General features: G+C 37.9%; 2 protein-coding genes across 7 annotated transcripts in view; one reads left to right on the forward strand and one right to left on the reverse strand.

Moving 5' to 3' along the window:
* klhl32 (kelch-like family member 32) overlaps window positions 1–9,063 on the forward strand; it is an 81,656-nt gene extending 72,593 nt beyond the window's left edge. For 3 of the 4 annotated variants that reach the window (XM_088625861.1, XM_088625862.1, XM_088625863.1), the window contains 3 exons: window positions 3,731–3,923; window positions 5,272–5,366; window positions 7,322–9,063. In XM_088625861.1, the coding sequence (XP_088481987.1) occupies window positions 3,731–3,923; window positions 5,272–5,366; window positions 7,322–7,483 (450 nt within the window). In that variant the 3' untranslated portion in view covers window positions 7,484–9,063. The remainder of the gene's footprint in view (window positions 1–3,730; window positions 3,924–5,271; window positions 5,367–7,321) is intronic. The other variant, XM_088625864.1, reaches the window with a different exon arrangement.
* Window positions 9,064–17,923: 8,860 nt separating this feature from the next.
* The window catches only part of mms22l (MMS22-like, DNA repair protein), a 65,815-nt gene continuing 57,804 nt past the window's right edge, over window positions 17,924–25,934 (reverse strand). For 2 of the 3 annotated variants that reach the window (XM_088625866.1, XM_088625865.1), the window contains exons 18-24: window positions 25,676–25,835; window positions 24,020–24,189; window positions 23,691–23,902; window positions 22,867–23,033; window positions 22,138–22,234; window positions 21,195–21,362; window positions 17,924–20,269 (exon numbers count right to left, since the gene is read on the reverse strand). In XM_088625866.1, coding sequence (XP_088481992.1) covers window positions 20,194–20,269; window positions 21,195–21,362; window positions 22,138–22,234; window positions 22,867–23,033; window positions 23,691–23,902; window positions 24,020–24,189; window positions 25,676–25,835 — 1,050 coding nt within the window. In that variant the 3' untranslated portion in view covers window positions 17,924–20,193. The remainder of the gene's footprint in view (window positions 20,270–21,194; window positions 21,363–22,137; window positions 22,235–22,866; window positions 23,034–23,690; window positions 23,903–24,019; window positions 24,190–25,675; window positions 25,836–25,934) is intronic. The other variant, XM_088625867.1, reaches the window with a different exon arrangement.

Here is a 25,934-nt window from a genome sequence, read left to right on the forward strand (position 1 = left end):
TTTATTGAAATCTTGAAGCCACACAGGCCATGCAATTGCACACTGACTGTAGACACACAGGTATACAAACCAGTAAATATGTGAATTGTGCTATTTTTTCATCTCCTCTTAGGACTAAATATTACATACTAGAAAACACCTCTCATTCTCTTTGGAAATAACTGAAAGTATTTTCAGAGCTACGTCCAATGATTTATACTTACTACACCCTTACAGGTTTATGAATAAAAACAGATCCTCAGGCTCCAAAGTAGCTCAACCCATTCCAACAGATGTTTGGCACCAAGGCTGAGGTCTATAACGTTATGGCAGTGAGCATGTCATTAGCCCACTGTGAAATAAATATTCCACACATTGTAGCAATGCTGTTGAAGAGCCACTGGAGTTGGGTAGGCTTAAGGTTTGGCATGAGAAAATATATTTGGTTTGACACAAAACAGTGCCACCAGCAAAGGAAAGCTTCTGTGTCTGCATCCCTTAACCCTGGCACAAGGGTTGTACTGTAGCACTAAAACCGAATTATTGGTCGTTCCAAATGATAGGGCTACTCTTTATATTAGATAAAGATTTGGACAAGCTGGATGGTTGCTCGGGTTCTCTAAACATTTTTGCAAATATTATACATGCAACCACAAACTGGCAGTTCCAAATGAAGCTACTGTAGCGTCTGGCCATGTCATAGGTGCTCTCATGCTGTACCTGGTGCCTTTTCTACACCTCTCCTAGAGCGCACTAGGATACAGTATATACTGTATGACCCACATGCTTTCAAAAGGAGTGTTGACTGTCCTGCTGTCCCTCTGACTTCAAAGACAACCCCCAAGTTGCTATTAATCTTCAGGTACAGCATCTTTTGAGCTCTGGTCTACAGTCAAAACATCTCTTTGGCGGTTGCCTGGTGGCTGGAAGATTCTTAGGTTGCATTATTTTAACGGTTGCCATTTTTGTATAAGCTAGTTGACCGCATCCAAATGATTTAAAAAAAAATATTTTGTCTTAAATATTGTCATTTGGGAAGCATCTTTTTTGGCAATCGAGGATGCTTGTGAGCATCATTTATGGTTTGGATTGACTGAAGTGTTCCCCGCAGCACATGTAAAGCTGACTTGTCCTGTGTCCTTGTCCTGTGAATTTCTCTGATCTCAGTGTCTGTGATTTCAGTGGCAAGGCTGATAGGGATGGAGACGGGGGTTGTAGGGTCCCATCCTATTCACTGAATTCAGTACTGTACAAAAAATTATTATTTTTAATGCTGGTACAGCTCCTTGAAAATAGATGGCAGACCCTATCAGCCTCAAGTACCCTTCCTTAAAAACATTGTATATAGTACAGTATGTACATCACGTTTTCCTGCTGTTTAATTTCGCACGTGCTGCGTCTCGTGAACTGTAATCAATTGTGAAATGACAAAACATCCGTCAATTAGAGGCGGCTAAATTCAGAGATCTGAACCGATGAGCAGGGAGGGGACAGGCCGTGATCTGAAGGAGGTGTGGAGAGCCCGAAGGAGCGCTCTGCTCTCCACTCCCTCTTCTCTCTGTCTGAAAGCTGTGTGCTCTGCGCAGACCCTACACTGTTTAAACAAGCGAGCGGGCAAACATTCCATCTGCCGGGTCTGGTGCAGAATCCCAATCACTTGCCTGCCAATGCTGAGCCTGGATTGCGTTGTTTTGTTTTTCCTGCTCTGCGCGCGTGTGTGTGTGTGTGTGTGTGTGTGTGTGTGTGTGTGTGTGTGTGTGTGTGTGTGTGTGTGTGTGTGTGTGTGTGTGTGTGTGTGTGTGTGTGTGTGTGTGTGTGTGTGTGTTTGCAAGTGTGAGTTTGTTATGCGTGTGGAGCCCCGATAATGCCTGCCATCTGCTGCAGAGCACACAGCTACCTGCTAACAAGCAGGCAGCAGTGACCTCCGCTTCCCTGCGGCTGATTAGTATTCAAACAGTGGTTTATTAGGAGTGACCCCTCCAGGCCCCAGCGTTTCATTGCCGATGTGGCGCGTGATGGCTCACCTGGCAGTCCTTGCAGTGACAGGAAGTGGAGATAGAATCAGGGGACCCATCTCAGGCGCCGACAAGCAGATGGTGTCTACTAGCTTCTGTCAGGGGACTTAGCAGCTAACCCAGAAATTAATTCTTACTACACAAACATTACAAAGTTTAATATGGCGATATAAATAATTAAATCGTTTTGGAAGAGCGAGAGACAGACAGATTTCAAAGATTTTTTTTGTAATTTCAAAACGTTTAGAATTATTAGAATAAGGTTGTGATGTACAAACTGCTGTACTGAGGTATTGTTTTGTAACGTAATTTTATTGAAATACGTTGATCATGAACATCATTTGCCACATTAATACTTTTAAGGCTTTGCTGGCAGTCAAAGGAGCAATCCATAATCTCTTTACATTATATCCCTGAAAAATGATTATCTCAGTTTTAGCAGATGATCTTTCATTTGACTTTTCAAAGAGCATGTGAATTTTGTTGTCTGGAACTTGCAGAAAGTTTTCAAATATTTTCCTAGATTGATCTTATTTTTGAAGTGCAGTGTAAAAAACAAGACAAAATATTCAGAACAAAAAAATGTATCAAACCAGTGGCACAGAATGAATACATTGGCTTTTAAAGCTATTTGCTTCCAGTGCAAAATGCATTTTTATATTTTCTAGATGAATGTGAAAAAAATACGTGAAGAAGATAGGAAAGTAATAGCTTTGTGCAAATTTGTTGTCTTCACTTTGAATTGTTTTTTTTTTCATTAAAAATAGTAGAGCAAAACTTGTCTTGATGCAAAACATTTGGAAAGTTATCTTTCAGTCTCTAGAAAAGATAGAGACTATAATGCAACTATACTGTATATAATGTAAATGCCCAGAATTGTAAAGAACACCTGCTAATTCTGGAACCATGTGTAGTGCACGGAAGATAATTGGACAATACTTTCATCTTATTCATGGCAGTGCGCTACATGCTGGCTAGTACAGTAACAATGCTAGTAACAAGGCCGCAAGTTACTCTCTTGTGTTAGGGAGAAGTGAAGAATGGGAGAACTGCAAAGTATTAACACCAGCCATGCTTTGCCAGAGATGTACAGTATATGGATCAAGAAAATAAATAAAGTTTTTCCTACACAACCTTTTTGTTTTTGTTAAAGTTTTGTCCAGTTTTTTAATAAAAATTCTAAAACAACAAGTGTTTTTCATTAAAAAATCAACTTTAGTTTCTAAATCCTAAAATATTTAGAGTCTCCACTTAAAGTGTTACAAACCCAAGTCGCATTTTTAAAAATACCTAATATGGCATAACAATGATAATTATGATATTCTACCGAAGGTATAAACAACATGTGTCTAAAGAAACAATATTATAATAATTAAACCAACGTCCATTTATTGTAGAATACTGTACACTTCTTCAAACATTAAAAAGCTATAGATGTCCTTAAAATATCTCTAAATTCTTTAACCATTCTTTAAACAGTCGAAACATTATAATGATCCTGTTTTAACAGAAAATAAAGTGGATACTGTACACATTACCCTCTAGAAGATCACGGTATTTGTGATGTGGGTTACTGATCATTTGCATATGTGCTGCAGGTAGGTGCCTTGGAGTTTTAAATGCGACAGCTGTCTGGAACATTCCCTATTTTATTACCTACAGTATTCCACTGCCTCTCTAGGTGAGAACTGGATTGATGTCCTTTTTAATTCTTCCTTTTTTTTCTTAAACTGCAGAACAAATGGATTGGGCGCAGTCCCATGCTGCAGAGGAGAGTGTACCATGTCATGGCAGCTGTCCACAGGAAGCTGTATGTCCTTGGGGGAAACGATTTAGACTACAATAACGATCGGATTTTGGTCCGACACATAGACTGTTATGACATTGACATGGATCAGTGGACGCGCTGCACCTTTAGTTTGCTTACAGGTAGGTCTGAAACTGTCAGTAACATGTAATAAGAGAGAATGCGACCCTAGGAACGTTCTGTACTGCACAGCAGGAGGTTTGTACTTCTACAGCCTACAATGAACTCTGAACCCCTAGTCACTATTAATGTACTATTTCCAAACAGTTATACAAAACACATTTCTGAAGCTTTAAAATGGATTATTTGTCTTTGAGCTTCACGTCAATGTTCACAGCAGAGGCTTTGGTTTCTGATATTCGAGTTTTATTGTTATGTGGTGCTTTATTCCCATCACATCATATCACCACCCAGAGGTCTTATCAGATTTCATTAATAAAAATCAACAGCTGATGCTTCTGTGGCAGCAGATGATGCAGAGGTTTCCTAAAATATTTTTTTTTTACCACCAGTGTTTCATTGGTCAAGTATTCAGGGAGGAAGCCTGCATGGTAATTTGCATGAACAGTTGCAACCTGTATAAAATAAATACAATAAATTTCTGTCAGACACACTGCAAAGTATGAAACTGAGAGTTTTTGAAGTACAAAGTCTCAGAAGGTCTTCTAGTAAATTTTCAAGCTGCAGCCCTTACCCGAGGTTGTCAGTTTGCACTATTTTTCAGAAGTAGATCATCGAGAAGCAATGATGATGGATTTATTTACCTCTTTAACAAAGTGGCTCCTGCTGAAAGTCTGGCAAGGGCAGACCTCATTTTCCCCAGTTTGGTCAAACAATCTGATTATGTTTGTTGGGTGTAATTATGATCAGTATGATGAATACGATGTATTGATCTTCAGCACTCAGCACTTATTTGTTTGTTCAGTATACACTGTAAAGGGAGACCTGCTATAATATCCTTTAATATTGTTCCTGCAGGATTTCAGGAGGGGTAGTTTAAATTCTTCTTATGATCTTATGCTTTTACAATAGTATTCTCCCAGCTTAACCAACAAAAACCAATCTGGATTGTGGTAAAATGACTGGGAACAATTGCAGGCTTCTGGAAGGACTTTCTTGCCAAAGCTGTTTTTTCCTTTTTGTTCACTGTGCTGATGAAAGACCTGTTTCATGCAACTCAACAACTAAGCGTTGAAACAGGGGACTGAAAAGACTTACTGCTTTCAGAATCCTATTTGTGCATGTAATGTGACATACGGTACATTAGATTTCTCAGTTCCTGCGATCTCATTCTAAAGTAATCTTTTATGCCTTTTCTCATCAATAATATTATAGATGGTACATATTCCACAAGTATACATCACAGTTATGCATTTTATACTAGGAGGAACACATCCTCAACAAATGTTTGTATGAAATGTGTTATCACATTAAAGTGGAATTTATCACCTGGTGTTTTATACTTTGAAGGGCAAAATGAGTCTGGAGTAGCAGTCCACTATGGAAGAATATATCTTGTTGGAGGATATTCTATATGGACAAATGAGCCATTAGCATGTATCCAGGTTAGTAAACCTCAACATGCCAGGTCAGAAACACATTAGGCCTCATTTAATTCAGGAACATCCACTGACATTTTTCTTTTAGAGTTTCAAGGTTGTACATTATAGGTGTGCAGCATGTGGAGATTATGATAATTTAGCGGAGAGCAATCCTGTAGTTACAAGAGTCATTTTGTGTTATTTGGAGGACAATATTTCCAAAAGAAAAAATGTTGAAATTTCAAAATACCTGTTTATTAGGCAGGATTCAGTGCATGATGTGTCTTTTACAAACAGCAAGGTGGTGTTTATGGGCGAAAAGGAGTTTATGTAAAAAGGAGTGTATTGGTGCCTTGTGATAAAAGACTCACCACGTTCACAGCAATTTAAAAACCCTTCAAGAAGGGGAGAAGTAAACAGCCCTGAAGTGGGGCCATGCTACGTCCCAGGGGAATCAAAAGAGAAGAATAACACCTTTGGTTTGAATTATTTAATGCGTTGCATATATGAGAGGCTATTTACCAGAGATCTAAAAGCACCATGACAACCCCACTGCCAATTAGCACTAGTCAGTCGGTCCATACACATTAATTAATATTCTCCTCAGTCTTTTTTGCTAGTGTCAGTTTTCCCCATGGCATGGTGCAGTATAGAATGTGCTTGACATGGAGCAGTTAAGATAAAATTAACTGCTGAAAATCAAATAAAATTTTTATACAGTTATATTTTTTTTCAGTGTCATAAGTAGTACAGTATATATTGTACAGTCCATTTGTGCTGAAGGATTGATTCTCAGGTGTACCACCACAAAATCTAAACTGTTGTATCAGTGCATATCTGTAAAGCAAATAAAAAAACACCTCAATTTCACTAATTATTTACTGTTAAGAAGACAAAGCCCGTTAAAAAACATTAAAATATATTTTACATTTTATCTTTTATTTGGTCAACAAAAACAAACAACTTAGATTATTCGGTCCTCTATCAGAAATTATCCAGATTACCTTTGCTTAGGTACAGATAGAACAATATTTATTTAAATATTTACTGTTTTTTTTTAGAAATAGAGTTTCATTACATGATATGTGTATCATTTAAATAACTGAGAAAGAAAGTAATTCAGCTCTTGAAAGTCTTGTGTGTGAAAGAAATGATTGTTCAGTCGATTTAGATTTGTGATTAATCTCATGACTATTTCATTTTCCCATTTTAAAACATGTTATTTCTCTTATCTAGAAGTACTGTTTCAGCTAAACAATTTATTTTTATTATTAAATTCCTTCATTAAATAAATCGAACCATTTTATGAAGACATTTGACCCAACATACAAAAAGATCTCTGTGCAGCTTGGATCCTTTTAACAAATTATGCATTTATTTGTTTAAATAGTCTGTTATTTACCAATTTTGCTGATGTATTTGAAAGATAATTCCGCAAGAAACTAAATTAAAGTGTATAAATCACAATAGAAAGTTTTTTAAATTAAGAAAGCTCATAAAATTTATTAAATTATTGCACACGCTGCATTTTCTGTTTGTTTATTTTCTGTCAGTTTAGTTCCTGTTACAGTACACTAGCCAAAACGTATTCCACTGCAATACATTAAAAACAAAAAGAAATGTATTCTTCTATCTCATAAAAACACATACTATTTTTTTAGATCTCTTTTTAGGCATACTGTATGTATATTATAAAATCTTATATTTATATAAAGATGCATATCTTTTTACTTTTATAAATGATGAGTCACTTAGATTTTAATGTTCATCACAAGGCTTTAATACATAATGTTGTGACTGCAACATTTAGAAACCATCCTGTCCGCATGAACTCCTTCACTGCAATGCCAGCTGTACAGACTTAAGTTACTGACTTTACAGTACATCTTCCTTTATCTGTGCTTCACTCAGGTATTTACCCCTGTGCATATACAGTATATGGCAGATAAACCATCCTAAATGCATCTCTTACTCTGTAGGTCCTTGATGTCAGTACTGAAGGGAAAGAAGAAGTTTTCTATGGACCCACTCTTCCATTTGCTTCCAATGGAATAGCCACGTGCTTCCTCCCAGCACCATACTTCACATGCCCCAACCTCCAGACCCTACAAGTGCCTCACCACAGGATTGGTACTGTATAGCTGTGGCCATAGATAATGGCAACATCTGAAGCCCTCAAGATCCTTCATGGAAACGACGCACAATAAAGCTCCCAACAGCCGAATGTCGCCTCTTCAAAGGCAGGTGCGGTTTTAAAAGACGCACTAAATGGGGGGTGTTTGTGATTGAGTGTGAGCCGCAGAAGGCGATGCTCTTGGCTCATATTGCAAACATGCAGTACATACAGTGTGACCAAATAGCTCTGTGATAAGAGTGGTGCAACATGAACTTATCTGACTGTTCCCATGAAGTCATTTACATTCATCAAGGCTGACAAAAAAGAATACGTTTCTAACTGTACTGGGATAGGGCGGTATTTCAGTGCTTGTTAAGTGTAGTTCCTTCTCAGTTGTGAATAGCATTTTTAGGGTTGATTTATAGCCTCTGCCAGATTTTATGCAATTGATTTTTTTTAAATGTAACCTGAGATTATAAAACACTGAAGTTTTGCCATAGTCTTCTTTTCCTTCCATGAACGCTCTCAGTGTGAACGTCTGTTTCCTTGGGATTTTTTAAATGGTGTTTCCAAAGAAATCCTAATCTGTCAACACAGGAAACTCGGACTGCAACATTCAAGACTGCTTTTAGACTCAACTTCAATAGATTATAACCCCAGCGAGGGTGAGGTAATGACCAAGAAACAATGACTTAGTACTACTCTTCTTAATAGTCCAAGAAGAATTTGAGCAAAGTTGAATTCTTGAATTTTATGTAAAATAATCCAAATGAATTGCAAATTCCTTATTTCGATCATTTTTGCAGATTGCTATTTTAGTTTCCGCTAATTTTGCACCTCAGAAATTTAAGTTATTTTCCACAAGAAGAATCAAAACAGTTATACTTAAAATCTGCAGAAAATTTGCATAATCATATTAAACAGCCAATTCAGATAGTTGGCTATGCATTTCCGAGTGACGGTTTCCCATCACCACATCATGGTTTTAGGAATGCTTTTGTTAACCAAAGCAAAAAAAAAGGTGTTTTAATTTCCAAGCAGTTTAGGTAGACAAATATGCATTATGTTAATATATTTATATTTATTGTATTCTTTGAGGAGGTCCATTGATATTTGTAAAAGTAATTACAGAAATGCTTACTGTAACAACAGCCAAGTTCTGCCTATAAATTGAATACTAATAGAAAGAACTCCTGTAATGAGACATGATATTATTTCATGTGTGACAATACATTTACTTCTGGAATTGTGTTTCTACATGCTTCTATGGCAAAACAAATCTTGGCCAAAAGTATGTTGTTCCCTTCTGTAACTCCAACAGCTTGTTTACAGTTAATGTTATGGAAATAATTATTTTTTTCACTAAGCACTGCCTTTGAAGGGCTCATTACTTTCTGGTCAGGTGTGTTATACTAGAAAACAAATATCGCTGTTGCTACTAGGCATTTATGACCCATTGCAGAAAAAAAATCTTTAGTGAGAGTTTGCTAATAGCAACAAAGCTAAGTAAAGGATAACAAGACTAAAATCATAACCTTATGTAACCGAAGCAATCAGGTGGGCAGTTTTACAGAGAAAATATGAAATAAAAGCAATTTTGTCAAACTCTTTTGTGTTGTTCTGTAGTAATATTACAATTGGCTAATCTTTTTTTTTCTTTTGTGAACTGTTCTAAAATTAATTTAATGAAAGAATGAATTAGAATTAGTGAATTGTGGACCAGGACAAGAGCTGTATGAAAAAGGAAAGACATGAAGTTACATTCAATACAAAGGGAATAGGATTAAATTTCAGTTAGTTAAAAGGATATCTGCAGATCTGAGAACACTGCAATTGTTTTTGTATATGTCATGTGCAAAGCAGTCCAGCTGGGAAAGGAAGGTTTTTAATGAGATTGATGTGTAGTGGTTTTATATCAATTAAATACAGGTAATGTTAACAAACATGTTCCTATATCCTATTCAAAATACTACACAAATTTTCAAAAACGTATAAAAAACAAAATGGTTTTGGCAAGAGGAATCCATTCAGAATTAAACATTTTCCTCCAGCAAGTTAAGCCTCAGTTTGCTCTTTCTAAAACAATATTACATCAGTATCATGATTACAGAGATAACCTTGGATTCGTAACCGTGACTGTGAAGTAAGGAGAACCCTAGCTGAGTGGTTTATCTGATACATGGTGCAGCATAAAAGAGGCACAGACTCTTTAGACACACTGGTGGCAGTGTTTCAACAAGAGACCCACTTCTCCTCTCCAGTGGTACTTTATAAATGACAGAATTTAGCTTTCAAGAGCCAGGCACCCTTATGTACAAACTCCTTATCAGATACCTGCTAATTCTGGAGGGGGTTTGAAGAGCTAGGTTTACAGTGTTTGTTTTTGGTAGTACAATAACATGTTCAGTTGAACAGTAAGTGCTTTTACAAAAGTTTACTTTTGGGTGGAACAGCAGTGTAAAATGTAAGGAGAGTGAAATCATATTGAAAGTAAGGAAAAGCATAAAGGTGCTTAAGGACTATTCCTTATTAAAAACCCCAAAGCATAAAGGTGACCTGAGTGTTTCTTTGTTTACTCCAAGGTCCAGTTATGGGTGGATGCTTCTGTGAGATGGGGCCCCATTAGTGCCCCCTGTTTAAGCCCTGCATAAACTCCAATATAGATTTGTTTCAGGCATGTGAATTTTCCAAAGCATAGTGTCTGTCCAAATGTGTCCCCTAAGGGAATAAAGGCTGTGGCAGGAATGATGCAGGCACTGTACGTGCCAGAACCAGCTGCACCACTACATCACTACTTCATCACTTTGTGCCATTTTTGATTGATGTATTTCAATACTCTTTTCTCCGACAAGAAAACATCAAATGACTTTTTATTAAACACTGTTTACTTCACATCCAGTCATTTTGAAAAAGTTAAAATAATGTTTTTTCTTTTATTTATATTGACCTGATTTCAAGGCACTTAGAATAAGAGCTAGGCTACTCTTTGACATGGAAACAAGTATTTAATATTGTGATACCCATTTTATCTAGCTGTATATATAGTACAGACTGGCACATTTAAGGCACCACCACAACTTTTCAGTGATGAAACATCCTTTTAAAATAGACTCGGGCCATGGAATGGAGCCGTCTCTCCAAAGGAGAGAAATACAAAGGTTTGATATCATGGAAATACTCAAACTTAATTACAGATATGACTATCTGGAATACTTGCTGATTTGGGGGGTAAATTACAAGAGCTGAAATACCCCCCCCCCCCCCTCAGAGGGCAAAATTCTGCCTTGTTGATAAAAAAAACATTTGCTTACATGGTCACTCGTCAGTTGGCGGATAACTGTTTTGTATTGAAAGCACTTAATTTGAGAGGGAATCATGACCATTCTCTCCCATTGTTTGCACAGCTTCATTTCTGCATGGAAATAACAGATTCTCCACTTTCAAAACCAGTCACATAACAGCTAATGCAATTACAAAGCAGGGTCCCTGATCCTGGGAAACACTAGTCCCGAACTGCCCTGCATTTCCATGGGGAAATCAATGAGAAAGAAGTACCGCTAATGCTAAAACATACATCATATACTAAACAATTTATAGCACCTTACAAAAGTATTCATCTCCCTGCAATTTCCATATTTTGTTGATATATGACCTTGCAATCAAGATATTTTCAAGTACGACTTTATATTTAGTATGAATTCTGATAAAGCTAAATCAATTCTGACAGTATTGTATGTAAATGATTCAGAAAATTAGATCATTCGCAAATATTCAACCCCCTTGGCTGTACACTTTATGAGTTCAAAAGATTAGTCTAACAGATCACAAAATTAGTGAAATGGTCGCTGTGTGTAATCAAACCTTATTTCAGAATGAATGCATCAATCTTTGTAAAGTTCCCTCAGTTTGATACTGAACATCAAAGCACAGCTCACATCGTGCTATACTACATAGGAATGACCAGGAGCTTTGATAGAGAAACACAGGGAAGGAGACACTGCTGATCAATGTGAGCTGGAATGGGCCATGTAGGGGCACTGCCTGGGAATGACCTTAATGGTGTCCATCCAGGAAAGCAGGGTATTGGTTAGGGAAGCTGATGTGACACATTGAAAGATGTGTCAGTAATATTGAAAGATTTGTGAAGTTCCGTGTCTGAGGCTAGAGTCTGAATTCACACACTGACACTACTCCCATTGACCAAATCCCTCTACAAAACTAACCTGCATGGACAAGGGGCAAGGAAGAAACCGTCACTGAAAAAGACTCATCTTAAATCTCATACAGAGCTTGGGAGAAAGCAACAGTATTTAGTTTTGCTAGAGTTTTGTATAAAAAAAAAGTTAATTGGAATTCAGGAACATGTGACACGATTGACATTGGGTAAAAACGTTTCATTATATTTCAGTTCATTAAAGCTGCAATAACAGATAACCACAACAACATAACACACATTCCATAACAACTCAACAACAATGAATAATGCTCTGTGTGATAGCCTTGGTCTAGCATGTGCAGTATCGGTACGTGGCACCGGTATCCATTTTCTAGACTTCGAACTGCTCTTGTTCCCAACAGTCAAACTCATAATCCCTGTTCTTTTCCAAGAGGTTTGTGCTACAAATAGAAACCTAATGTTCCCAGTAGATATGGGAACAATAGCCATTACTTCAAGAGGCTGTGACCACAGGGACATCTTCCCCAAACTTGTGAGCTAGAAGATCGGCCATGTAGCCTACAGAAGGGGGCTCATTATGTGGATAATGTGCTGTACTCTAGATGTGGAGGGATTTCTGAAGAAGTGGATGGCAAGTTGCCTTCCTTGATTAACACATCAATACTTCTGGACACGTTCGGCTTCTATCAAAATTAAGGCCCTTAGAAATAGTCTGAGGGAGACATGGACACTCAGAAAATGCAAATCTAGGAAAATTAAAATGAAATTATAATATCACTAGCAAGACTGAAGAATTGAAACAAAGCACCAGAAAAGGAAAGAGCAGGTCTGAGCCTTAACCACAGAGATTGGAGGATCTGGTGAGTTAATATACAGTATTTCAACACTGTGAATTGTACACACGAAGGTATAGAAACAAATGTTTAATAATCATAATAATAAATGCAGGACTTGGTGGGAAGTGGGAACCGTTCACTTACCTATATCCTGTGCACAGCATTTATGGGCAGAGTACAGTGGGTGTGACTTTAATGTTAGTCCTGGAGTCACTGTACAGTTTTCTAGGTCACCTGTTTCTAAAGACTGAGAACACCTGTAAATTGATGATGAATTAACCAAGTGAGAATTCTGGCCCTTGAGGACTAGAGGGTCCTGTGATTTTGGTCCCAAATAATCTCTAAAGTACCTCGTTTAATAAATTAACAACCGTTAATCAAATGTTAATCAGCATAATGAATTGACCAAGAGCTTTTGGCTTAAATGTCAGTGCACCTGCTACATAAATATGGTAACTATCCTGATAATAACTTTATGAAGTTGTTCCAGTTGTATTATTTTGATAAATTTTTCTGCACTATTAAACTGCTGTAACACTGACATGGATAATGGAACAAAACATTTTAATTACTAGAAGATTTATTAACTAAGCATATTTTTTCCAGATGTTGGCAGGAACTAGGTTTCCTCCCACAGTCAAAAGATATACTGGTAGATAAATTGGCTTCTAGGAATCATGGCCCTGATGTGAGTGAGTGTGTCCTGCGAAGGACTGGCTTCTGCTCCAGGATGTACCTGCCTTGTGCCTGTCGCTTGCCAGGACAAGCACTAGTTGGAAAAGAAAATGGAAGAAAATGAAATCATAAATTTTAATAATGAATATAAGGAAAACAGGAAGGTAAAGACTGGTTTTCAGTTTTGTATCCATGACACACACAGACCCATCCTTCTTATAAGGCACACTGAATTTTGAAGTTGGTTTGGTAACAAAACCGGTAAATTTCTTAATAGCTCAAGTAAACACTAGACAAATTAGTTGTCCCTTGAATACTTACTTTAACCAACAACCTGTTTAGAAAGAACTTGAAAGCAGTATTTAAACAGACCATTCTTTCACTGAAGCATGGAAAGATGGATGCACTATGATGAAATTCATTTGAAAAGGTGGTATCATTAACAAAGAGATACAAATAATGTCTCTATTGTAATCACAGAGGCTGGAACTGCATAGATATGCCTACCACTATGGAGACTGCGAAAAAAAGGCTTTAGATGCAGCCTCTCTCCAGAGACAAGTAACAGGCCTCCCAGGTGCTGGAGCCTTACAAAGCCATGTGGTTGCTCTCTAGGTTCAATACACTGCTTTCATAATGAAAAGATTCATGTTCTCAGTTAATAACTGGCCTAAAGAGGCTTTCACTGACTGCATTAAGTGCAGTTATAATGGCTAGGTTTATTGAATAGATTAATATTTTACACAGTAAGGAGTATTAGGTAATGTTGAGATTGTTCTAACTGGTAACAATAATCAGAAACTCACACTCAGCATTTACTGAAGCAAAAAAATCTATTAAGTTTTTCAGAAAAAAAACTATTGTCTGTTACATTTAAAAACTAATTCTAAATTTGAGGTTTATCAGATAAAAACCTCTTGTTGAAGGCATTAGCTTTTGCTTCAGAAAAGTCAGTGCAATTACACTGCAAATGTGAATGTCTACAGCTCTTGAAATCCACTTCAAAATTAATAATTATAATGTGAAACTATACTTTGGGTGTTTCTTAACATTAATATATACCAAACACATCTGACACTATTTCAAACAGTGAGCCAAAAGCATATTACAGAGAATTATCTGTGAAAAAACAGGCTTTTCTAAGTTTGCTCTAACAACTGCGTGTTTAAAATAGAAATTCCTTTCTAAACAATTCTCACCATTTGTCAGTAATAAAAGAGCATTTAAGGTCTTCACCAGCGTTGCTTTCAAGAATTGCGAGTATATTTAAATCAAGAGCTGGAAAAATTCCAACACAGTCCACTTGCATGGGTTTCCTCTCTTAGGCTTCCTTAACATCCCATCACTTTCAATAACCACGGATGTGATTCAGTGTCACAGTGGTCTGGAGCCTCAGGAAACACTGGGGGGCAAGGTGGGATACAAGTCCACACACACGCACAGACACCAGGCCCATTTCAGAGAAGTCAGTTAACCTGCCAGCATGTGTTTAGATTGCAGAAGGAAACTGGAATACCTGGAGGAAACCCATGCAAACAGAAAGAAACATACAAACTCCAGACAGAAAACCCCCCAGGGATCAAACTGAGGACCCCACCGCTGCGCAGCAGCAGTGCTAACCACTGCGTCACTGTGCCAGCTCCCTGCGTGCATCAGATTTTGTGAAGTCGCCAAAAGATGTTCAAAAATACATCTTATCAAAGTGTTTTATTCGAAAAGCTGAGTGCTCAAACTGAAGACTGAAGATGTGTTGCAGTAAAATGTGAGCAAACACTAAAAAGAAAAAACTGAAATCTCTTGATTGAATAAATTTTCAGATCCATGAACTCAATGTTTAGTAGAAGCACATTTGGCAGCAATTGCAGCCACAAGTCATTTTGCTCATATGTTTGCTCATATGTTCTTGAGGAACTGCAGTTTTCAAGTCCTTGAACAGATTTCAAGTAAGGACCTTGACTGGGCCACTGAAAGACATTCAGTTTCTTATTCTTAAGCCACTCTAAGTTTCGATCACTGTGCCGTTGAAAGGTGAATTTTTGTCCTAGTTTCAGGCCTGAAGCAGATTCTTCTCGATGACTTGCCAATACTTCCGTTCCTATCAGTCTTGAACAGCTTCCTTTTGATGCAAAGCAGAATTAAACTGCCATTCTAGACAGTAGGGATGGTGTTGACTGAGTGATGAACTACTGCATTGCATCTGCATTTAGCAACTTCCAATTTACAACCAGCAACCTCCAATTTAAGTCTTAATTGAAAAAAAGCCTTTTGTCACATTTTGCAGTATCTGGTAAGTGCTTTCTTGCGAACCCTGTGAGAATTTGAGATGTTTTGTTGTCAGTTTCTTACAAGCTCCTTTTGTGGAGTAACCTGGATCTTGTTGACTGTTTGAAATCCCCCCCCCCACCATCTTAGCCACTGAACACTATAACCCTTGCAAAGTCACTGTTGGCTTCACTGTAGCATCCCTAACCACTTTCCTCCTTGCCCAGCTGCTCAGCTTGGACAGACGGCCTGTTCATGGCAGTGTCTAGGTGCCTTCCAGTTCATAATGATCAAATTCATTATGCTCAAGAGAACCAGATATTATGGGTCTTTAAAATGTTTTTTATAGCCATCTCCTAATTTCTGCCTTTATACAACTTTATCTCTGAGTTGCTGTGAAAGCTCCCTGGTCTTTATGGCATGTTTGTTTATTCTGAAATCATGTGAACCACTATTACACACAGACAAAGAGCATTCAAGTTGCTGTGTGGCTCATTTAGGTAATTGTTTGTGTGCCTAAATTGATTCAGGTGTGCCACCGCAAAGGGATTGAATATTTCTGTAGTCATGACTTTTTCATTTTTTGTTCATAACATGTACTTTTTTGCACTCAATGTATGGAGTAGGCTGTGTCTGTAAAACATACTCATTGCTACCTCAAATTGTCCTGACTGCAAGCTTTAAGGCAACAAAATGGGAAAATTGTGCAAGAGTTTGAATACAGTTGCAAGGCTACATACATGATCTATTGGTTTGTATAACATTATATATATTTCAAGGAACTGTACAATGTAAAATATTTTAACTGGCCTATAAAATACATCACAAACAGAACTTGAAAAAATTAAAACTTTAAAACTAATCTTGATTAAATTCTATTTTCTAAGCTTTGGGGAAAATATTGGTATGTCAATTTAAGACTAATAAATAGTTCCTAACCTTCCAGGGTGAAGAAAAATTCATTTATATTTAAAAAATGCATTCAATTTTATTATTGTTTATTATTATTTTATTAATGTCAGTTGAGGGAGGACTAAATTCATGCTTAGGGGATAAAGAGTTACATAAAACTGGTAAATAATGCAGCATAATTTAACCAGCTAAATTTATTCACACGATAAAATTTTATATACTATGGGAACCTTTGGACAGAAATCATTATACATGCATTAATGGCTATTTAATTGGAAACAATAAAAAAATAGGGTTTGTAGGGAGCTCCACACCCCCACAACTCTTTGCGAAAAGAAGTCTTTCCTTCTTTCAGGAATGACATTTCTTAATACATTTTTAAGTATACATAATACTTCCACTTCAAAATTGTACAATGGAATCAGGTGTACATGCTTTAGAATGCCTTCTTATACAGATGACCCCTTTGACATTGCTCAGAATGTTAAATAACATCAAACGTCATCCGCTAACAGAAGTTATAAACTTGAAGACTTGAAATAAATGAATTGCTCTTACAATCACTCTATACATTTAAAAAGAGAAAAAACATGAATGGCACATACAAGTCAAATCATTTAAGGCACACCTCCAGCAATTCCAAGTTATCATAACATCGCAACATAGCAATATATAAACAAAACTCTCTTGCCATCTCATGATATTCCTAATTTCATAATGCTGCACAGTTATTATTCTCTTTGAAATAAAGCAAAAGTGTGATATCATGCGATTCCTGTTGCCATTTTATTTTCATATCTTATGATATGACTAACCCTAAAAGATCAAATATGTGAACACACAATAAAACTCTCAACGCGGATCTAGGTGTTGCGGGACATTGAATAAGAAATTATCCATATTGAACTCAAGGGTTAATTTAAAAGACAGCCTTTATGTGCATGAAATGCCAATTTGACCCAAGGCATCAGCTTCCAGGAAGGAAGTAAGAGAGAAAACAAAGCCTGAGCAACTGGAGTCCATGTGCCATATTGTCTCTCTAACAGGCAGAAACTGTAAACATGAGAGCTTTTTGAAAAAAAAAAACATACTTATGTAATTGCGACTCCTTTCTTGTCAAATAAAGACAGGAACTAATTACCCCTTCACTTTCTTGAATACTAAGTGATTATGATTTTTCCACTTCACCCAATATTTAAATAACAATGTCTTTTCTTTAGTCCAAAAGAAGGCTCTAATTACAAAAGTAAATCCATAAAAATGAGAACAATAAAAAATCACTTATATTATCAAAGTACTATTCACTATTTTGTGAAAAAAGTGCTTCTTGTCTTTGAACAGTGCACTCCCTCTTCATTCACAAGCAGAAGTACACCAGCTTTGACTGTATTTAAATAACATTTTATTAAGAGCAGGCAGGTTAAGGTGAATGCATATATGCTTCCAGGTACTGTAAACTGGATGTTCTTTTCTGACACTGTAGGGTATCATGAACAGCCTCTACTTTGAAGGGCAACAAGTGCTAAAAATAAAATTTTAAAATTAAACCGTTTACAGCTTATGCTCTAGATCGATGCAAATGTTTTATGATAGTTTAGGAATATTGGTTCAAGCCCACGTTTATTGTCGTATGTACCTGTGTACAATAAAATGGTTACTTGTATGGTTCCTTACATGACAAACTGCACAACAGATGACATAATGAAGACATTAAAAATTACATTACAAATGACATCACATCACTACAGGTATGTGTGAGTTTGAGTGTGCTTTGACAATTACTAAATAAAATGTCATAACCATAAATTTTAATCTTTCTCTTTTTTATAAGTTTAGAATGACCAATTATTTTTATTAACCAAATGTGCGTTTTTCATTTCTCAATCGCAATCGAGTTCCGAAGTGTGGATCTGCACACGGGAGTAGGAGGAAGTGTGGGCAGACCCCTCTCAGACTACACTGGCCTGAGCTGGAGGCTCAGTGTTGAGTGCAGGAGAGGAGCATCCCTCACTAACAGCACTGTATAGCTGCACGTGCAATTTAGGAGGACAAATTTACTTTTTATTCATGCAGAACTGTAATGATTACTTTTAGGATTTTTGTATTTCAATAATGTATTATGATGACATGCTACAAAAAGCTAATAATTCTGGGTGGTTGATACATACATTAAAGAAATGCATAGTTAAAACATGATATCATGTGGAAATTAAATGTAGATTGGAGGACTAACTCTTGTGTGCCACTAGGTGGCGCTGTGTATTAGCTGTGGTAACCACATGGTCCTTCCACTCGACATTCACATTTTTGTCATAGAAACAGATGTTTACTGTAGCACGTATTTTGAGGAACATTTAATCTCTCATTTCCAACTGCATTCATTTTTTTTCTTTTTATGCCCTATCACTTTTAAAATTTTACCTGAGAAGGAAAAAACAACAACATTTCAGTCGGTTACAGAGCCCTTTTCAGCCCTTTTTTTTCATGTAGTGTTCAGACGTCTTGTTGTTCCTTTGCATGTCTGCCTGCTGATGTGGCTAACCAGTCTAACCACTTTTAACACATTTTAACTGAATCAGTTTTGTCACTACAACACCTCATCCCAGTACACACAGTGGGGGGTGAGAGAGACTGCTGTCCTTAGAAAAATACGGTTGGAAGAGCCTTCCATCATTCCTCATGCTGGGATCATGCAGTGTTTTCAACAGAGTAAGCAGTGATTGCAGGTCAGATCACCAACAACACAGCAAGCTCCCAGTTGTACAGCAAGTTGAGGCCACACTGCATCTTTAGTCCACCCACCCTGCTGGAGCTGAGCCGCCCTGCACTCCACCAGTTCAAGAATTTCAGCCTCTGTCACTCAAGACAAAGGCCAGACTGGCACCCGGTTACAGATGGTTACGAGCCATTACAGCTTCAGTCACAGGCAGGCAACCCATGGATACTTCGCACTCAAAAGGCCTGTTCGCATTATGAAACCCTTTAATTGTGCATTTAAAGTATGTATTCAAACAGTAAAGTCCTAGCACTTTTGTGCTAGTTAGAGAGAAATTTATACTGCACTTCTAAATTTAGTCTTACCGTGTTCTCCAATAAATCTAAGAAATTGCTGTAATCAGATTTCACAAGAATCAAACCAGGCTCAGAGAATACATAATTTATAAGGCAGCTTGATTTGAGATTCTCAGGGTATTCCCTGTTTACACGGAAGGCCCCGTGTTAGCGGACGTCTAAACATTTGCATATGTTCATAGCTGTATCTCCTCTGAGCCTTTTCTTTCCAACAGTAGAGACTGAGCATGCCATTTTGCCCCAGGGTTTTGAAATTTTATTATGCTTTTACACCTCATTCCAATTCTTCATCCATATCTAATATTTTTCTCATACTGTTGTTTGCTGGTTTTCGGAATACGGTATTTACAATGTCGGTCTTCATCCGGCCCTAGTTTTAAATAGACATGAGTTAGGCAACACATCTAAGTAGGAAAAAGAACTTAATTCAAAATGAACATTAATTCACAAACAATGCAATATATGCCAGAATAACTCAATCTGACAATCACATAAAGAAAGGAATTCGAGGTCTTATAAATTAAATAGATAAAATAAGACTTTTTTTACCAGCGCAAGTCTCAGAAGGACATAATACATATGCCTTTGGACCTAAAATTCCACCTACAGTCTACATTTTTGTAGTCTTTCCTGCAGGTTAGAAATGTCCATTGCTGCAATTGTGCTTAATATTTCATAATCCTATTGTTAAAAACGTAGTGAGATTTTTTAAAAATAACAAAACAGAAATGTACAATGCAAGTGAGAAGAATGGGTCCTGGACTGTCTCGTACTGTTGGTTTCAAATGATCGATGATGCTGTCAGTCATTATCAAGGCTGACAATCTCGGCTTGACCACTTTCCCCAAGGTGAGACAGCAGCTTCCTGTAGGCACTTCTGGGAGACAGCGAGACAATAATAATCAGAACGCTTTTCAGAATCCTGGTATAAGCAAGTGAGACAGTGGAATGGCCACCTTTGGATTAGTTAACATTCCAGATGTGATGCAGTCCTCGGAAATATACAGAAAACACTGTGATACTGATTAGTGTTCATGTGTTTAAAAGGAACTTACATATTAAAATGTTCAGAACTTTTCAAACCATGTTGAAGAATAAATGCTGCGATTCTGAAAATTGTTTAAAAAAAAAATCTCATTTGGGATCTGCAAGAAACCGAACACTTCTGAAAGTGATATACATACATATCTATGGAAGCTTGGATTCTAAACTTACTCACTATGACCAATATCTTGTTTTCAGAACATATCATAGCAAGATAACTTTTTTTTTAAATCAGTTATCAGAAATTGTTTGATTTTTTTAAGGATTACAAAGAACCACCTTCTTGCTTAGGCTAATATTAGCGGGCATGCTAGAGTACATCAGAGGAGAAGCCTAAAGAGTTAAATCTTAGCTGAAACATCAAGAAAAATAATTTAAAGAGAAAAAAGAGCACTTAACAGTAATAGCACACAAATGACACAATTATTACTTCTTGTCTTTTTCCTCCAGGGCATTCTCATGTAGTCGTTTTTATATTTTGCGAGCTATTCACTATGCATCCAGCCACTGTATTCAATTTGCTGCTCTGTGTACTTATTTTCTTTAAGATTTCCAGTTGTTTTTCCAGCACGGTGGAGGAGCAGAAGGACAGAGAGTGGACTGTTGTTAACAATCAAGTATGACAGACTGGACAGGTAACCCTGGGGACTAGAATCCCAGTCGCCTGTACAGCTTTGATTAGCATAACGTTTCAACTGAGCAGTTTATGAGGCAGTGCTAATGGATAAGGTGTAAGTAGAATGAATGTGGTCTCCTACCTCTGTGCAGTGTTCTTGCCCAGACCTCTCTTATGTTCTGAGTTCCTGAGACAGAGAGACATGGTAGGTATAAGGCTGACAACCACAGGCTGGTCCAGAACTGCCACAGCCTCTAGGATACTGAACACCTGCTGGTCATACACCCACATTTGCTCCTCAATAAATTGCCTGAAAAACAAAGATTGCATCCATCAGTTATGGTTTTGTGCATTGATCTCCAGTCAATTCATATGTTTTACTCATACAACCTTTTCTATTGATTAATTATAAACACTTAATTAGGGTATGGGTATTTCTGAACATGATAGAAAGGAGGTTCACACTGCTACAGAGCTGAACAGCAAATCAAAACTTTATTTTAATAAACAACAATAAAAAAATTAAACCAAGTTCAATTTTCTACAAAAGAACCAATACCATGTGCAATGTAAAAGCCTGATGAACACAAATTGTTCAACCGAATAAAAATGCAAAGGTCCAGTTTATAACTGAAATCACCAGTCATATAACAAATGGAACTGAAATTCATTATAATTCGAAGGCAAAATGTCATCTAATCAAAAGTGTAAAAAAGCAAAGCTTCCTTGACTTGAAAATCAAAAAGAAGAAAAACTTTTTTCCTAATGTTGTATAATTGCCTTATATTTCCTTATATCGATAATTGTTATTACTGCAGGAATACCCATGTCAAAAACATGTCCACCTGACCTGTTCCACGTCTCTTCAAAGCAAAGAATGATGGAGCCGTGCTCCTTGTGGACGAAAAGGTCACACTTAGCACTAGCCAAGTAGAATATAGCCCTGAGACCAAGACGATGCCATGGCACGTCATGATTTTGAGAATTACTGCTAGACAACAAACAATTTCAACTCAACAAGGTACCTTTCCAAATGACAAGGTAGGCGAATACATTTGAACTACTCTAGAATTGATGGTTCTTACCTTAAAACAGCAATCAGCTGGGAGCAGGGCCGCTCTGCTGCAGCTGCATGGCAACTCTCAACCACAAGCTGCAGTGTGTCTGTGCTCAGCTTTTTCACTGAACATGGAACGGAAACAATGGCAGTAAGATTACACACAGTACTGAAGACACTGGTAGAGACAGTGTAACACTTTAAAAAAAAAACAATTGGCCTCCTATCACTCTACTGCACTACAGTTCTTTATTTTTTATTTTGCACTGGACTAGATAAAAAGAGCACAAACCTAACATTCATTATGATATGCGTGTTTGGCATCTGAGCTACAAACGAGCTCCGATTTAGGATAACAACTATTATTGGCAGGTTTTAGGATGGTTGAAAGAATGGGCAATTCAGTACAAACCGGCCAAATCTACTTTTGTTACAGAGCACAGAAGAGCATCTATTCTTCAGGCGGTTAATTACAATCTTTTACAGAACTACGGATTCAGATCCTGCCTGCCCTATGACAGCATGAGTTTCTGCACAGATCTGGAAAGAAAACGCTTTGTTGTCCACAATCATTTTTTAGGTTTTAAAAAATAGAAACCGCATTGAATGAAAATGATCCTATTCAGAGTACTAACTAAAGACTCCCCCCTAAAGGCCACAGCAGCATAAATTGCACACAGCAACAGAGGTGTGCCGCTTCTGGCGCACCTGACATGGAAGCAGAATCTTACATGGCGATCTTCACAGGGACTCTCACCTTGGGGCTCATTCACCAGAATCAAGCACTTGAGCACTGCTGGCAGGGGGCCAGTGTAGAAAGCCGGGTCGCTGTCCTTGGCTCTTCTCAGCACCTCGTGGAGGAGCGACAGCACAGACGCCAAACGCGCTGGGGGTGCATGGCCTTTGAACTGCATGTAACTGTCACTGAAAGGTGCCAAAACAAATTACTGACAATCCACAACACTGGCCACAGACAGAAAGAGGTTTCTCTGATAACATCAAAGGTATTTCTGCTTTGAAGTGCAGGAAAGCAGCTTTTGCCGATATACTGTATATCTCCCCTAGTTGCTCCCTCTGAACCCTTACCAGTCCAGAGAAGAGCACCCAGGTATGTTCTGGGGCTTAAGGGAATCCCCAAAGGCACTGACAAAGTCAACACAACAGATTTCTTTTGATGAACAGTGAAACTTGAACCAAAAAGAAGGCATTTCGTTAACCAAAGGGTTGTGGGAGTCAGGAACAAGCTACCCAGCCATGTTAATGAAGCTGATATCCAGACGTCTTTCAAGAAATGGTGGGGTGGGGGATGAGATCCTTGTATTAAATTAACCTCCAAAAAGGGCTTAGATGGGCTGAATGGCCTCTTCTCTTTTGCAACATTTCTTAAGAAGAAACATAACTACATAACTAAGCTGTTCAAACTCTGAAACATAAAAAAATCCAATTTCTACTCTTTTGAACCCTTAACCCCTTTTGCAAATGGCACCCACAGGCACACTCAAACCGAATATGTTGAAAATGTGGGAAATGAATTCAATCTCATGCTGTAGATTAGGAAAGTCCTGAGAGACTTGCTCTTACACTGTAACCTGGAGAACGGCGTTCTTTAGAGGCATGATCCTGGGGCTTGCTGTGGTCTCGCAGACGGCCAGCAGGACTGGGTGGTTAGCGATGGCTGAGCCAGAGGGGGAAGATGGGAGAAAGCGGCCTAGGTACTGCTGGATGACACTGCGGAGCTGCTGCTTCAGGTAAGTCCCCTGCTGCTGGGACAGAGCTGACGCCACAGAAAGACCCTTGAAAATAGAAGGAGATGGATGCTTTGTAAGGTAAGCAGCACAGTAAAAAACAAAACATGTGCCTGTTCTTTGCTGGGAGAAGGGCAGAGTCCCTGTAAACCAACAGATACTGACCTGGAGGTAGAGAGGGAGGCTCTCCTTGACTGCAGACAGAACCTGCGGAGGAAGACCTTTGTCCTGCTGGAACAGGGCATGAGGGAGGAGGAGACTGTCAATTATGCGGAACAGTAACTGTTGAGCTTTGGATGTGGCCAGTATTGGACTCCACTGCTTCACCAAACACCCTGCAATAAAAACACAAACAGTCATGCTTTAGGACATCTGAGAAAGAAACCCAGGAAACACAAATAAAGAGTGTTTACAAATGCATTAGAGGATAGGGAATGTTTTACACACACAGAGCAACGGGAATGTACACAGATTTCTGTACATCAATTAAACAAGTTAATTCTATCCAATGCAACAGAAAATGTTTGATTTCTGTGGTTTTTAAACTGTTCCCTGTTCATATGTAAATAATACAGTAGTTATAGACCTGAATATAAAAAAAGTGTATCAGTAACTGTGTTAACTTGCCATCATAGAATCTAAATTCTGTGAGATTATTCAAAATACATGCTCTAATTAATGTCCTGTATTGGACTATTACATTAGATACTATATAAAACGTTGATGTTTTGCTGGAATTAGAAAAAATGGGAACTGGTTTCCGAGGATGAGAGCTGTGCTTTATTATCTGTTGCAGCTGGCGAGGACTCTCACCTCTTCTATCTGAATCTTTTTTTGCCTACCTTTCATTCGGAGATGAAAGGTCCCGGCTGCAACAAAGCAGCTCTATTAACATGCGAGATGCATCAAAGACAGCGGTGCCAAAGGTGCCGGTCACTTCATTAACATCTTACTTAGGCATGATTGAGCTCATAACCGTGAACTCCTACAGATCATGTGAACGGTGGAAAGGAATGAATTAGGCTTCATTGTCTTCCACAGTTTGCCCCGTTCTTTTTAATTGGTCTTATTCCTGTCCGGACTTGTTGCAGGAGCTGATGCCCTGGCTCTTATCAAGAAACAGCCGGATGGGACCCTTGAACAATTAGCTACTCCTAACCTAAAAAGACACAGGCTGGAAGACCCTCCTCTCATTTGTAACCTTCCTAGTGTTCTGTCCTGCGGCCCATCCCCTCCAACCGCCTGGGTTTCTTTTGAAGTCACACAAAAATACCAACAAGGCAAAGTTTACTACTTGTGGGACAATTTATAAATTCAACTCAAGTTCTAATTCAATCCCAAATCAATTTGATTCGACTACAACAATTATCTGTATGAAAAGGCTTTTATTTTTTTCTCTAAAATAAATTAAATAAAATCCATTTCTACTGTTCACTCACACTGGTCAATGCAAATTAACAATTATGCTGTTAAAACTAAATAATGCGACTCGCATACTGCTGTCATACTCAGATGCGCGTACTGTTTTTCCATGAGTAATGAAGTGACATTAGGCAGACTGCCTAATATTAAATGATCATTGTACTGCTCTGTAATTGCAGAAATGACAGCCACCAAGTCATGAATTTAGAATCTCTTAATCCTTTATTGAAGGAAAAAGGCTTAAGCATTAAATACATGACAGACTGAGTCGAAACAGGTAGGGTTTTAGTTACAGATTAATTTGGGCACCTCCGTCAATCACATTTTCAAAACAAAGAGGCAAAGACAGCCATGGGAGTAAAGTATTTAATTAATAGAAACTGTTAACTAGATACATACCTACTGCCCAGTAAGCCAAATGGAGTCCTTCTTGAGGTCCCTTATTAATCAAGTAGGGTTTAATGTACTTCATAACATCCCCCACATACTCCAAGACCTTCGAAACCATGGATGACTTCTCTGCTAACGTCTGCAATCCAGCGAAGGCTCTTCCAACAGCCTGTCAAACCAGAGTGATAACGACTATGGCATATAAAAAACGCTAAATGTTTAAAGTAACAGGAAACATTTTCAACACAAGTGTTTATATTTCATTTAA

The sequence above is a fragment of the Lepisosteus platostomus genome, chromosome 3, assembly GCF_059453375.1.
Source record: "Lepisosteus platostomus isolate fLepPlt1 chromosome 3, fLepPlt1.hap1, whole genome shotgun sequence".
NCBI classification, from domain to species: domain Eukaryota; kingdom Metazoa; phylum Chordata; class Actinopteri; order Semionotiformes; family Lepisosteidae; genus Lepisosteus; species Lepisosteus platostomus.